Source organism: Sitodiplosis mosellana, unplaced genomic scaffold (assembly GCF_009176505.1).
Source record: "Sitodiplosis mosellana isolate CC-2019 unplaced genomic scaffold, AAFC_SMos_1.0 Smas_scaffold_6181, whole genome shotgun sequence".
Lineage (NCBI taxonomy): Eukaryota > Metazoa > Arthropoda > Insecta > Diptera > Cecidomyiidae > Sitodiplosis > Sitodiplosis mosellana.
The window spans coordinates 834,035-848,484 of NW_022601422.1; the positions used below are offsets into that span (position 1 = coordinate 834,035).

The following is a 14,450-nucleotide window of genomic DNA, read 5'->3' on the forward strand; positions in this document are numbered from 1 at the left end:
GAAATGAGCGGCACACACACACACTATAAATGTATAAACAAATAATAACATAATCACGGAGTACGAAACATAAAAACACGGTTAACATGAGAAATTGTCGACAATCGACGTCCGATGGCCAATACGTTATGGGACAAGCTGGTGGATGCGCACAATTGTAACATTGTCCATAATCTGTGTATGGGTCGCATATAAAAAAAAATGTTTTAATAAGCCATCCAAGCGCATCGTCATTACGTCATTACACACAAACAGAGAAAGGAGAGAAGAAGAGATAAAAATACTACCCGAACACCATCATCTGCACAAGGAAACGAGATGACAAGCGGGTATGGAGCCCATAAGTAGAAGTCGATGAAGAAACGGTCGCGTAATCCAACAATCAGAAAATCAAAATTTCCTCGTAGTTTCACTCGTCATCGTTTTTTACGTGGTGTGCGCGCCTGTGTAATATCAGCGCGACCATATATTTCTCACACCTCGTTATGAGCCGATACAATCGTTAAATGGCTGCAATTGAGAAGAAAAAAGCGAGAAAGAGAGAGAGAGAGATGGTTTTAGGTTTCTCGGTGACTGAGTGTGACTCATTCTTTCTCTGTTTACAAAAGTGTATGAGCTTGTGTTCGTATTTTTATTCTCTTTCTTGTTTTGAGCGCATCAAATAAATTTCGGATAAAATAAATACAAAAATGTAATCAGTAATAACATCGGAGCCTTGTGACCATGTGTGTGCAAATTGACCATAAAAAGACAGATAGCAAAACGGAGAGATATAACACAGACAAACGGTGAAGCACAGGGCAGAAGCAACAGCAACGGTCAAGATTCAAGCAAGAGGAATCACTTTTTGGGTTCGGTTCCCCGATGAAATGTGTGAAAGAATCAAATTACATGTGTGATCATTGAAATGTCTAATTGGCAATACACTGTGTGCACGCATCAATGTTTGTTATGGGATTATGTGGACGAATGGACGAACGAACGAACGAACGAACGAAATAAACGTTTATGTGTGTTGTCATATTTTTTTTCCAGCCATTTACGGGCGATTTCGTTCGATTCGTTATTACCCAGTTTGATGTTTCTTCGATTACATATATATATATATAGCTCTCGCACTCTCGCCAGAATATGTGTTGAGTTTCGTGAGCGCATTCAATAATCAAACTGATAATAAAATGTTTGTTGCTGTTGTTGTTGTCGTTGTTTATTAATATGATAATGTCCATTTTCGCGTTTTTATCCCATGTTTTGCCATAGTTTTCCGATATGATGCGATAATGTTTACTGGTAACAGCCGTATTTTTCTCTCTCTCTCTCTCTCTCTCTCTCTCTCTCGCATCGATGTGTGTTTTGAGTCTACAAGAACCTGATAACAACAAAGATGCTTTTGCGAGACCCTCTTCTCCTTGTCCTCCTCTTTTTTTGGTCACTATGTGTACAAGTGCACAGTATGTATTTTAGTATTTTTATTGTACATTCTTGTCATTTTTTTCATCACTGAATTTCATGTATTTATTTGGATGGCATATCGGCACCATGGACCAAATTAAACAACACTGTTGTTTGACTCACAACCAAATGGTTATTACACGAGTCGTTAATGATGCTTATATGCTCATCATGCATACACCAACACACACACACACACACACACAAAACCATTGACCAACACAATCTCCTCTAGCAGTAGCAGCATGGTATAACACACAATAAATGTTTCAATTATATACCAAGTGAGTATGTATACCACATTCTCGATGCGAATGAACCAAAGTGCAGGAAAAAATGGAGATAAAACCTAATAAAAAAGTAATTTCAAAATTGAAGCAGAAAAAAAACCACATGTTTTCAAGTGAACAACTAAAGACTAACGATGCAAATTCAAATTAAGTATCTCTTATCCATCTCATGCAGTGTTGGGTTAGCATTCGGGCGGAATTTGCACGAGATCAGAAAAAAAATGTAGAGATACCGTTGCAATATTGAGAACTATACCAAAGAATCGAATTATAGCTGTAATGAGAAAATTGTGCGATTAAAAGCTTGAAATTGGATTATCGTTTTATGAGCTAGTTAAAATTACCTAAAATTGAGATGACATAATCATACAAAAATGAAAGAGAAACAGAAAAAAATCATTGCATTGAAAATAGTAATTATCGACAGCTCATAATGCAACGTATGGTTTTAGTAACATTAACAAGTATTTGTGCACTATAACAGTTGGTCGAAGCGGACAAAACAAGTTATCACGATTGGTCTTTGGATGTGTGTTGAAACACACATTCGAAACTAAATCGTTGGATTTTAAGTGGCAGCCTGTCAATTTTTCCAAATGCTTGAAATACAATTAGGACTTCCATTAACATTCGATTCATTTGTATTTAAGATTGAGATAAAAGGAAATGCAAGTGCACGCAGCTCAACTAGTCGGACGACCTGGCGCATATCGTTTCAAATGATATTATCAAACGTAATGTAGTTGTTCTCACATCTTAATCTCTGTAATAATCCCCTTCCGGGTTCAAATTTAATTGCAAATCTCTCGACGTTTGGTGTACACATGATGTCGAGGACACAGTATCTACTTATTAAAACTTCATATCCATTGGTGAGACGTAAAACAACGTAAGTTTTTCCAACTTCGTAGCAATAAAGGGAATCATGTTTCATTGCAACTAATATTGGTAAAAGTAATGTATGTTTATTCATTTCATATTCGATACAATTCGGTTTTTATTTTATTAAGTTTAGTTGCAAATTCATCGCAAATGCCCAATATTTACTCACAAATCAGGCTTTGTTATGCGCTAAATCCATCACGCTGAATAAATTCATGCGATAGATTTATGCGATAAATGTGATCCGCTCGCTTTGCGGTGAACGAAGTCTGTTACTCTTCCGCAAAGCGAGCGCATCACATTTATCGCATAAATCTATCGCATGAATTTATTCAGCGTGATGGATTTAGCGCATAACAAAGCCTGTCACAAATACCGCCAATGTTTTGTGAACACAAATGCTATTCGATACAAATAAGAGTAGATATTGTGTGAATACATAAAAACAGCATAAGCAAGGTGACAAATGCTAGATTTCGCAATTTTCGGCGTTCAAGAATCGAAAGAAAAAAACTGATTTTTAGTGGGTCAAAAAATCTGGGGCGATCCCAATACTTTTCTTACACGACATGGACCAGCAATGTATATTTGCAATTTGTGCATTACTCCTTGTTTCTAACCGTCTGTCGATGCAACGATGAAATCTCTCATCTAATTATCTTATATAAAGTAAATAAAATGAATTGCAAAAATGAAAACTTATATTTAAATATATTTTAATAATGCGTAAATTTAACAAGCTTATGATAATAAAGATATTCTATATGGATTCAAGATAACGGCAGATCATGAATTTTTTTTTGTTGCGTATGATATGAACAAAAAAGATCTTGTTTTTCGATGGAAAATATTTGATTTTGTTCTTTTTTTTATTGATTCTCTTATCTTAATCTCTACCAGTCGCATTAATATTCACACTCTCACTACTGCTTTTAGGGTAGAATTGTGTATAAAATATATGTGCAAAGTTGCTGCTTTCGTATTCCGTTTAAAACTCGTCAACAATTCTTGGCTGAACACGTCTTTTGATTTTAAGCCACAATTCGTTCATTGTTGTCTTCCTTGGTATGGCAGTCACGCCTAAGCCGGTATTGGTAATATCCACACATTTGACATTTTTTGTCGATTTAATCTGTTGCACATTTCTCAACGAACTAAACAAAAGGAATATTTATTTTATTTTAACGCCAAATTGCTATCTTTTCCTTGAACATATAGATTCATATTGATGATAAATAAAAGAAATTACATACCCGTATTTGGTGAAATCGGTAAAAAGTCCGGATACGAATTGCCAAGCATTAATCGTTTGTTGATTTCTCACATTGAACCTTCGATTTATCATCGTTTGATCATACAAATCAGAGAACTCTTCGGATCTAATCGTGTCGAGAGAAAAGTATTTTGAATTGTTGATTCATTCATTACAGTTTGTTATGTCCTTACTTGAAAATATATCCAATGTCATCTACATGAATCGCACCTTCAACCACATTCAGTTGTCTAGGAACTTTTATGACATTCGTATTCAAGCTGATATTGAAGCTGTAAATTAACTTAATTTTTATTTATGACTTTTTTTTTACTTCTTCTTATCGAATTTTTTCGAAGTTATGCACACAATTCGAAAAATAAAGTTAATGGAGAAACACTCACTGATAACAAAATGTTGGTGATATTTCTGCATGCAATTCGATTGCTTCATAGAATGCAACAATAAAATTTATGTCGGAACCCATTTGCAAGTATTGATTCAATCGTTCAGTAGTCTTTTCAATTTCCTCTTTACCAAAGTAATAATCAAAGATTTCAGTTTGAAATGCTTGGTATTCCTAGAGAAGATTTTATGATTTGTCTTCGAATTTCAAACGAAACATGGAATTCGTATATATAATAAAAGAAACTATAACCTCATCATTTGGTGTTAAAGTGAGTCCGTGATATGGTAATCCAATGAGAGCATGACTTTTCACTGGCTCAATCCATCCATACAAATTCGTCGGATCAGTAACTATTGCAAATTCCTACATATTGTACACAATGTTATATTGTTATCCTTTTGCTTAAGTTTTTTTTTTTCGTTCAAGATTTTCAAAGTTTCCAACGAAAATAATCGACTTACAGCACTCGTTACACCAAACATTACTTCGACACATTTACAATGATGACTCAAGCTTTTTGTGGCATAGATGTCATGCGGTCTTCGAGTTAAAAATGGTTTGATGGCTTTATCTTCATCTGATTAACAAAAATATATTATGTAGAACTGTTGTTGTGTAAATAAAACTAGGATTAATTCAAATTTCTCATAAAATAGCTACCACAAAGTGATAACTTCATTTCTGATGGAGAATACAAATTTGGAATTTAAAAAAAATATCAAAATAACACACCTTCGATGACGGCTGCCCAGAACAATGCGAACAATCCATTAGGCGTTTCAAACGGAGGTGTTTTTTCCACAATAACATCCATTGGAGCGTTCATCATGAAGTTGAATACGTCTTCGTCACTAGTTTGCTCACCCAAGTCATCTTTGAATATTTCTCTCAAGAGATTGAGGTGATTATTTGGTTGGTAATGCGCCCAGTAATGGACTGCACTTCCACTCAACATGATAGCACGATTTATGTATTCACATGATGCTCCTAACAGATGCAAATGTACCGAAGCCGCACCTAAATAGTATTGTAAAGTATAGTGTTGTTAAATCATGAAAATTTGGGCTTACGATTTTTATCGATTGAAAAAGAAAATAACCAGAACTTTCTCCTAATAAAGAAATTGCATCGGGATCGCCACCAAAGTAAATAATATTCATTTTAACCCACTTCAAAGCTTCACGTTGATCTTTAAAACCCATGTTGCCAGTGTAGCCATATCTATCAAAATTGGCAAATCCAAATGGGCCCAAGCGATAGTTGATTGTAACCAAAACGACATTGTCTTCCATCAGAAAGTCCGGTCCATAGTATAAATCGCTGCCATCACCCTCAGTGAACGCTCCACCATGGATGAAAAATATCACGTTCAGTTTTTTAGTTACCTTAACCCTTTGCAGAACTATCCATATTATAAATTAATTTTTTCCAACAATTATCGGCAGTATCATATTAGAAATTGTACCTGGTGTGTATATGTTTAGGTAGAGGCAATCTTCACTGAACGTTAAATTGGTTTGCTGCATAAAATATGATTGGGCCAATCTAGGACAGGCATTTTTATATTTATCAGTTGTTATAATGGTTTTAGTCCATGCTTTGACTGGAACTGGTTCCTGTGACGATATTCGAGATTAATTGAAACAACTTGAGCAATGGAAGACAACTGGGGATAGTTGCCAATTTGAATGCAACAATTACTTTGAATCTTGAATTTCCAATTGGAGCTTGAGCGTACGGAATCCCTTTGTATGATATGTACGATTTTTTATTTAAATAAGTTTTTTGCCGCACACCTTTTACTCGTCCACTTCTTGTATTTACAGTCAGATAGTCACAACTGGCGAGAGCAATTAAAAACTGCAATAATAGCAATTGACTACAAATTAAACGGAACATTTCAACGCTTTTGCCACATGAATTGTTTTAATTCACTGACTATTCGCACTCGATTCAGCCCTTTTATACAAGTATTATCACATTTTTTTCAGAGGACACAATTCCTTTTAATTAAAATAATTAGTATTTAAACAGATGTTCGATATGAACATTATCTGCGTCCATGGGAGCAAATGAATAAAAAAATTTATAAATAAATGAAGATGCGAAGACAAATTGCACTGTCTTGTAGAAGATTTTGAGTATATGCGTAAATATATGAATTGAATATATTTAGTTTAACGCTGATACAATAAAAGTATTATTTAAATCGAAAATATGCGTCTAAAAATCTTCAGCGCATGCTGAAATATTTCATTTTACGTAAGAAGGAGGTTCAATGGCTACAAAAGTTCAAGTAAACTTGAGCGCATGGCTCACATATTGCTTAAAAACGTCATACAACAGAAAATGCGTAGTTCAAGGGATGTTTAGATTGAACACTTGCATCAACGGGCAATCACCTTATGAATAAATGTTTTGAAAAGACCAAAGAAAAATTGCACGAGCCATAATTATTTTTGGAATTATTGGTGTTGGGTTTTTTTCAAAGCCAGCTGACGCAATTTCGCTCAGTATCCAGTGATAATAAAAACATTTTCTTCACACAAATATTCGGCCGTAGTACACAGAGAAAACTGAGTTGATTTTTACGTTGCAAAATGTTTGAAAGTGTCAAATTCCAACACATGTTGAGTTTTTCGCAACAAATGTTTTTTCCATATTGACTCAAGTATTTGTCAAATTAAACAGCAGCTCCCTTACATCGTGTCTAATAAAAATTGGCACCTTATTTGAAAACTAGACACGATGTAAGGGAGCTGGTGTTTAATTTGACAAATACTTGAGTCAATATGGAAAAAAAACATTTGTTGCGAAAAACTCAACATGTGTTGGAATTTGACACTTTCAAACATTTTGCAACGTAAAAATCAACTCAGTTTTCTCTGGGTATACTACATTATTAGTGCACATCGCAATTTTAAACCTACTATATCATAGTCACTCATTTCCGTAACGACGAAGTATAAACATAGCCAGAAATGGTTTGCAAATTAAAATTCTGATTATCATAGATATAATAGCTAGATAGCTCACACTTTCCAGACGGGCACTTTTGAGTGATAGGTACAAATTCATTTGATCAGTAGGCAACGATTCAGAATTTCATTTGAAAAGAAAAATTCGTTTAATCAAACCCAAATTTGAATTAATGTTTGGTCTGTTTGCATTCTACTAAATGTTCATTGAAACCGTATTTTTTTGTTAGTTTTGTTGCTAAAAACAACGAACATGAAGAATTTGCGAGAATCTGGTTAGAAATCACTGTTACGTTTCGATTGAAGAAAAAATGAAAAGAAAAGGAAAAGAAAACGTATGTGCTTTGATGGTGATGTTTTCCATTAATTGGTCAATAACAATGAAATGTTTGCCATGTAAAATATCCTGTGTGTTTAAGTAATGACATTAGTACTATGTTTGCTGGACCATGATACAAAAAAAAGGGAAATGTTCTCATGGCGCTAGGCATCATAAATAAGAAAGTGGCAGCGAAAAGCGATTTGGTGTGAGTGTCTTTCGCCACACACGCACACGCACACATAACACGCATCGCATGTACATAATGAATTAATTTGAAGAAGTCCACAAATAATTTGTCATCATCATCATCGTCAATAATGAATGAGCGTACCGAATCCATTTGAATCGTGTAATCCGCATATGATTTCGTCCCATGAGTGAGTAACTAGACTGACTAGGTTTTTTGTCTGTATAAAAACAATTCCACCGGTTATTGTATCCTTCGATGAATATTCATCTGACAAAGTGAGTGCCCGTGATCGAATGAAATGAGGAATCAATTAAAATATATATGTTCAACGAAGAAAGCCACTGTCGAATATCACCCATATCCGATAATTATAAAATCACATCATCCAAACGGAGTAGCCCGCCACCAGTTCGAATTAAAAATAAAAAACAAAAACCTCACAATCGCATTTTATTAAAAAGCATTAATGGACGCAAACACACAATCTAACCATACCGACTTGGATTGCAGGAGAGGGGAAAAATCCGCAATGTAGTCGATGAAAAAGTGCGTTCAGCGGTGATTCGTTGTATAAAAACATCAAAAACTAATGCACAAGTGTTGGCTTCAGTTCACACGTAATTGTCGCGCACATGGATTCAATTTTCATTAATAATAATCCGTGGCGGGCTGAATGACCAAGCGAGCGAGAGGGAAAAACGTGGGTTAAATAAAATTCCAAATGCTTTGATCTTTTTGAATTATAATTGACTATGGTCATTCACAATCACAAATCGTGAATCCATTTGGTGTGGCTGACAATGAGATGCATTTTTACCACTTGCACGAAACCAAATGAGCAAAACAGGCCGGCTGAATATATTTTATGTTGTTGATTTTTCATTCCTTCTCTTTTCTTTGGTTAGTTGGCACTTCGACCCGGTGATAATATGCTTTTTCGTATGCATCCATTTGTCCGGCAAGTCATTCCATAGTGAATGCGGGCAAGTGAATGGTGAATGTGTGTCGGCCGCTTTAAATCAATTGGCAGCAAACGACAACGACGAAGGGACAGAGAGTGCGCTCATTCGTGCACACGCATACACACACAAACAATCAAGTCAGTTTTAATGAAACGTATCATTTTCGCCCAGCCCAAAAGAAACCCATCCAAAGAGATAGATATAGAGAGAAAGAGAATGATTGTAAATGAAATGACGTGAGTGAGCCCGTTGCAACGTGTCAGTGCGTTCATAATCACATTAGACCGCATTACTGGGTGTATTTATAGCGCAAAAGTGAGCGAAAAGAGAAAAAATAAATAAACAGATTTCATGTACATTTATTTTAATAATAAATATTTGCTCGTTGGTTCGAAATCAATCGCATGGCATGTCTTACATATCAAAAGAATCTTAATTGAATGAAAAATAAATAAAAACTGGTTTTTTTTCCGCACTTAGTATAAAATGTGTGTAATCAACTCGTCTCTGCCGAGCAAAATCTAATTTGTGTGCTGATTTTTTTTCATCATTCATTCATTCGCATTAAATTTTACATTAGAGAAGAAAAAATAACAAAAAAAGAAGAAAAAGAAGAAGAAGAAAATAACTAAATAAATGATATCTGTTATGCGGCGCATAAAAATGTTTCTCCTGATAGTCGCCTTAAGTGTTGTAAATTGAAATCATATTTCTGCAGCTTTGGTTTGCTTTCGTCCGACACGACATTGATGTGCGATAATTTCATCTTGGTCGCTGCCTTTTTTCTTTCTACCTCTCGTTAGTTTTTTTTTTGTTTTAAGTGCCCAAGTTACCGCGCGAAATAATTCTCGTTGAACAGAGAGTGAGAGAGAGAGAGAAAATGTAAATAACATTTACAAAGAGTACAACACAAAAAAAGTGAGAACGAGAGAAAAAAAAATGTATTATTTTCTGGTTGAGGAGTGCACACTGCACACGTCAACGACGAAAAACTGTGATACAGGAACTCTCTCGCTCTCTCTTTCTCTCTCGTACATGTAAATCGAGATTGAGCCAGAAATGGAGTGGGAATCGCTATATCATTCCATGCTGGTTATTAACTTATTAATTTTTTATTAGCTCGCTGAAATGCTGTTGAGCATGCACACCGAACAGTGTGAGATTTTTTGCGCTTACTTTTACCAATTATGCATTAGTTGTGTGTGTCTTTTTTTTCTCTTGTCTCATTCCGAGTTCGCCTTTTTTCATGCGCACAGCAACGTCTCGAGATACTCAACTTGATGGCAAAGAATGCCATGAGTATTTATACTGTCCATGGAATCAAACAAGTTTCGGAAAGATTCGTGCAGACAAGCTGCAACGGTTTTGGCCAACACGAGACACTAGTACATATAAGCATGTAATATGTTTTAGTTGTGCTTTTTTTTTGTATTCACAGAAAAACATATTCGAAATAAATGAAGAAAAACTAAGTGATGTTGACTCAATTTTGTTTCCCTCCTCTTGCGAAGTGCTTCAGCTGTTTTAGGACAACTTCAAATGCATGATACGCACATCAATTGATTTCAATATATAAAATATATATTAAAGAAAATATGACATTGCAATCAAAATATGAATAAATTAAAAGAAACTTTTATGAATAATTGAACGAAGAGCTCTGGTGCATCGTCAAGGTGCCGACATCGACAGCTAATTTGCATGTCGAAGAACCATTGCAAATTTCTAAATTATCATAAAATTAATTAAAAATACAAGCCATTTTCATTTGAATTACACAAAAAAGGAATGTCTACATCCTATATAAATATGTGTCCTTGTAAAAGGATTGGTTTAGCAGCTGAGCGTTCACTTGAAATTGCAGCATCCAAAAAAGATTACTTCGGATATTCGCATGGCAATTGACCGCAGCCACATTGACTGAAACTAGATAATTCAAGTGCGGTCAAACATACAGTCGCTCGCTAACATCATTGTCAATTCAATGAATGCATGGAATGATGCCCCTGTTTTTTGCCGCATTCGGAACACTAATTGACAAATCAAAATGAGAAAAATCTCCTCACCATTTGTCATTTGCATTGTTTGCTTGTGTGCGTGTATGGGTAAGGGCCAGGCCGGGGCCAACTATATGCGGTTGAATATATTTTGTGAGCCCAAATTTTCCAGTATGTTTTATGTTTGTGTGCGGTTTATTTATGCATCATATCACAATAAATTGATGCTTCAACTAATTTTTCGCATTTGCCTCGATTCGATTTCACTCATATAATCATTCGCTTGCTTCCTTTCTCTCTCTCTCTCTCTCTCTCTCTCTCTCTCACTCACTCTCAGTATAGCTGTGCGCCGACATAATTCATCTGAACAGGGGTAGAAAATGTTGGTCCGAAAACCTCTTCAACCGCAAATAATAAAACTTTTTGCTAAAATAAAATGAACACGGCAACAACATTTTTCGGACGCTCGAACCGAAAATCGTGTTGTTCACCAATTTGGTATTCAAATGTAATAATACGGAATGGGGGGGATATATATTCCGATGTGTTTTATCAGAACGATACGACGGCTCGTCGTTATTTACTCAATGCGTTCATGCGTTGCTATTTATTTTATTTTTTTCCTAAATTTTTCTATTGTTCTCCAAAGAGAACGTTCGCATCTCCATTTTCCAGTGATTTAAAGACATCAACTTATATTTGTACATCGTTAGGAAATTTCGATTTTAACCACAACCACCACTTCACAAACGGGGAGGCCAATGAGCAGAACCTCAGAGCAACACTTTTGCGTTGCGTTGAATTTTGAGCATTTGGATTGGGCACGTGTTTGCTCTTTATCCCAAACACACGCTCTGCCAAAAAAAAAAACAACAACACAACCTCTTTCCTCGTTCATCGTGAAATCAATTAATAATAAACAGTGAAAGTGAACAAGTTTCTCCATTTTTCAATTGCATTTTCAAACCACGATTTATGCGTTTAATACCTCAATATGCACCTATAGCCCATCATTTACATAAGACTGATTGCATTTTTAAATGGATTTCAAAGCAACACATCACATTATAGCCCCGATTTTCGTTCTACTATTCTTTGTTGAATCGCATTTTTATGATGATGAGACGACGCTCTCGTGCGCGCCAAACACACATGAAACAATGCATCACATACACGCTCAGCGCAGGAGAACGAACGAATGAAAGGAGGAAAAAAAAAACACAAATGCTCTCTTAAAATAAATTGCACACCAAACAAAGTGGGATGTTCGTGTGATTTATGCCAAAGGTAGAAGAGTCTTCAATACATTTTTTGAGTATGTGCTCAAGTGAAAAATACAACGTAAAAGATCCACTGCTTGTGCAGCACTCAACAACCATCACCAGCATCAACAGTATTAAATCAGCTAGTGAGTGAGTAAGAGAGAGAGAGAGAGAGAGAGAGAGAGTAAGGAAGAAAAATGCGAACACGTAAATCTTTTGATCATTTTCAATAATTTAAAGACGGGATTCTATGCAAAAGCGATATTGTTAGCAGAAAATTATGACAAAAAAATATTGTGTGAAAACATTGTTGCAGTATGGAAAGAAAAAAAAACCATTCATTTCAATAGCCTAGATAGAGGGAAAAGATATGAAATATGAAGATATAGATACACTCAAAATGAACCGTATTAAATTTTAGAATATTTTATTCGTAAATACTACGATGCTGCAGTAATATTTACGAATCATTCGTATATATTACGATGGATTAATTAACTATGATCCGAACATATGGAAAATTACCAGAAATATCGGATATTTTTAAATATAGTTCTGTTCATTGTAGTTTTTTTTCTGATCATTTTAGATATTTTTCGGCTAATTTTCAAATTTTCCTGATCATATTAGGTTTTTTTCTGATCAAACTAATAAAAAAAGTTTCTGATCATTTTGAATATTTTTCGGATCATTTTCGAAATTTGCAAATCCTCATGAGGATCAAAATTAAATGAGCCTATTGCGATGGCTTAGTAATATCTACGATTGATTTGTGCCATAAATATATTCCCGGAATACCAAAAGACAGCCAATGACATCTCTGAACCAACTCATTGAATCATCGAATATTTCGAGCAACTTTTTTCAATCGTGTGTGGCTTGAGTTGAAATATAATCAACTTTACGGCGACACTAGCAGCTTCTCTGCACACACACATCGTAGAAGAGAGTACAAAAATCATAGTATTTTGGCAAATGCATCGAGTAACCATTGCAAAACATCAATACGTAGTAACGGCCCACAGAGAAGCTGTTAGCGTCGTCGTAAAGTTGATTATATTCTAGTAAAGCCATACACGTTTGAAGAAAGTTGCCGAAAAATTCAATGATTCAATGAGTTGGAATTGAGATGGCATTGACTGCTATGTGTCAAATGACTGACATTTGGCACTATATCTATGATTTGTGCATCTTACGATGAAGCCTTTTTGAATTTTAAAAAGTTACAGATTTACGAATATATTCGTGTATTTTACTATGGCTATCGTCGTTTTGCATCGAAAAATATGTCATCAATGTTGCGATGAAGTTGTATCCATTTTATGATACAAATGCAGCATCGTAACTTGAACGGCTGACCGTACATTGCGCATCATTTCATTTCGCATGTGCATTTACGAATGGCCGTGGTAAAATATACGAATACTTAGTAGACTGCACGAATTATTTCGTAAAATAAACAAAACATATCGTACGCCATGTCATTATTCAAACATGTCTCCTTTTGAAATTCTTTTGTTAAAAAGAGTTTTTAGTTCTATATTCAAGTGTATGTGCATTTTCCCCCAAATATTAATTATAGAACTTTAAAAAATATAAATTTACAACAACAAGGTACTTTTTTTTGGCAAAAAAGAGTGAAATTAAGACAGAAAATAGTCTCTTTAAAATGTGACAATTTTTCATAGATTATTTTCTTGGCACGTGAATTTTGAGGTGGGTAGCATACCCACTTCCACCAGAAATTTCAATTTGTTTGTGTTTCCACTTCGAAAAATGCAATAAATTAATTTCTTAAAGTCGCGTATTTCCAATAATGATTTGAAGATTTATCAAATTATTTGACACGAAGATTTGATATATTAGTAAATAGTACCACTCTATATTTTGAGTGTAGGGAACACCACAAAACCAAAAACCAAAATTTCACTTTTTTTCAATTCTTTACTTTGATGATAAATAATGTAAAATTCATAAACTCATTGAAAGCCAAAAAAGGATTTAAAACAAAAATCATATAAAATTAATAACATAATTGAGTTTAAAATGCAATGAAAAATGACGCTACAGAGTGGTTCACTTCAAACCGATTAAAACCAGCTCCAACTGATTCTGATTGTTGCAAAAATGAACTGAGAAGTTTTTTTTTTAGTCAAAACCCAGCGGGATACATCTAATTATTATTCATTTATTCATTTTTGGGTTCATCGATGAACAATTCACTGAACAAACATGGTGAACGAAAATTCGAAGTTTGTCCATAGTTTGAATATAAAATTGAATTGCGTTGCAACAGGAAAAAAAAAAATCTGAAGGGGGCTATTATCCAAGTTGAACCGATTGCATAAGAAATTGTCGAAGAATGTACGTTCGAAATTGATAGTTTGAAGGTGGTGAGTTTGTGCGGCAATTGGTCAGCATGTCATACGAAAAGAAGAAAGAAAGAAAACAAAA

At 34.7% G+C, this 14,450-nt stretch overlaps 2 protein-coding genes across 6 annotated transcripts in view; one reads left to right on the forward strand and one right to left on the reverse strand.

Moving 5' to 3' along the window:
* The window catches only part of LOC129576133 (protein slit), a 300,168-nt gene that overhangs the window by 93,298 nt on the left and 192,420 nt on the right, over positions 1–14,450 (forward strand). The gene's annotated exons all lie outside the window — the stretch shown is intronic.
* Positions 3,416–5,895, reverse strand: LOC129576134 (juvenile hormone esterase-like). The gene is made up of 9 exons (XM_055460726.1): positions 5,751–5,895; positions 5,385–5,687; positions 5,018–5,302; positions 4,747–4,862; positions 4,535–4,648; positions 4,281–4,456; positions 4,071–4,169; positions 3,878–4,003; positions 3,416–3,778 (listed from the first exon to the last, which is right to left on the reverse strand). The coding sequence occupies exons 1-9, from the start codon at positions 5,809–5,811 to the stop codon at positions 3,613–3,615; spliced, it is 1,446 nt and encodes a 481-aa protein (XP_055316701.1). The 5' UTR covers positions 5,812–5,895; the 3' UTR covers positions 3,416–3,612.

Bases quoted from the DNA above. Each gene is read 5' to 3' on its own strand.
- LOC129576134 (XM_055460726.1), bottom strand. From the start codon at position 5,811: ATGCAGCAAACCAATTTAACGTTCAGTGAAGATTGCCTCTACCTAAAC. The intron at 4,457-4,534 runs GTTATAGTTTCT...AATCTTCTCTAG, and splicing joins CTTTAACACCAAATGATGAG to GAATACCAAGCATTTCAAAC. The intron at 4,170-4,280 runs GTGAGTGTTTCT...GTTAATTTACAG, and splicing joins TCACCAACATTTTGTTATCA to CTTCAATATCAGCTTGAATA.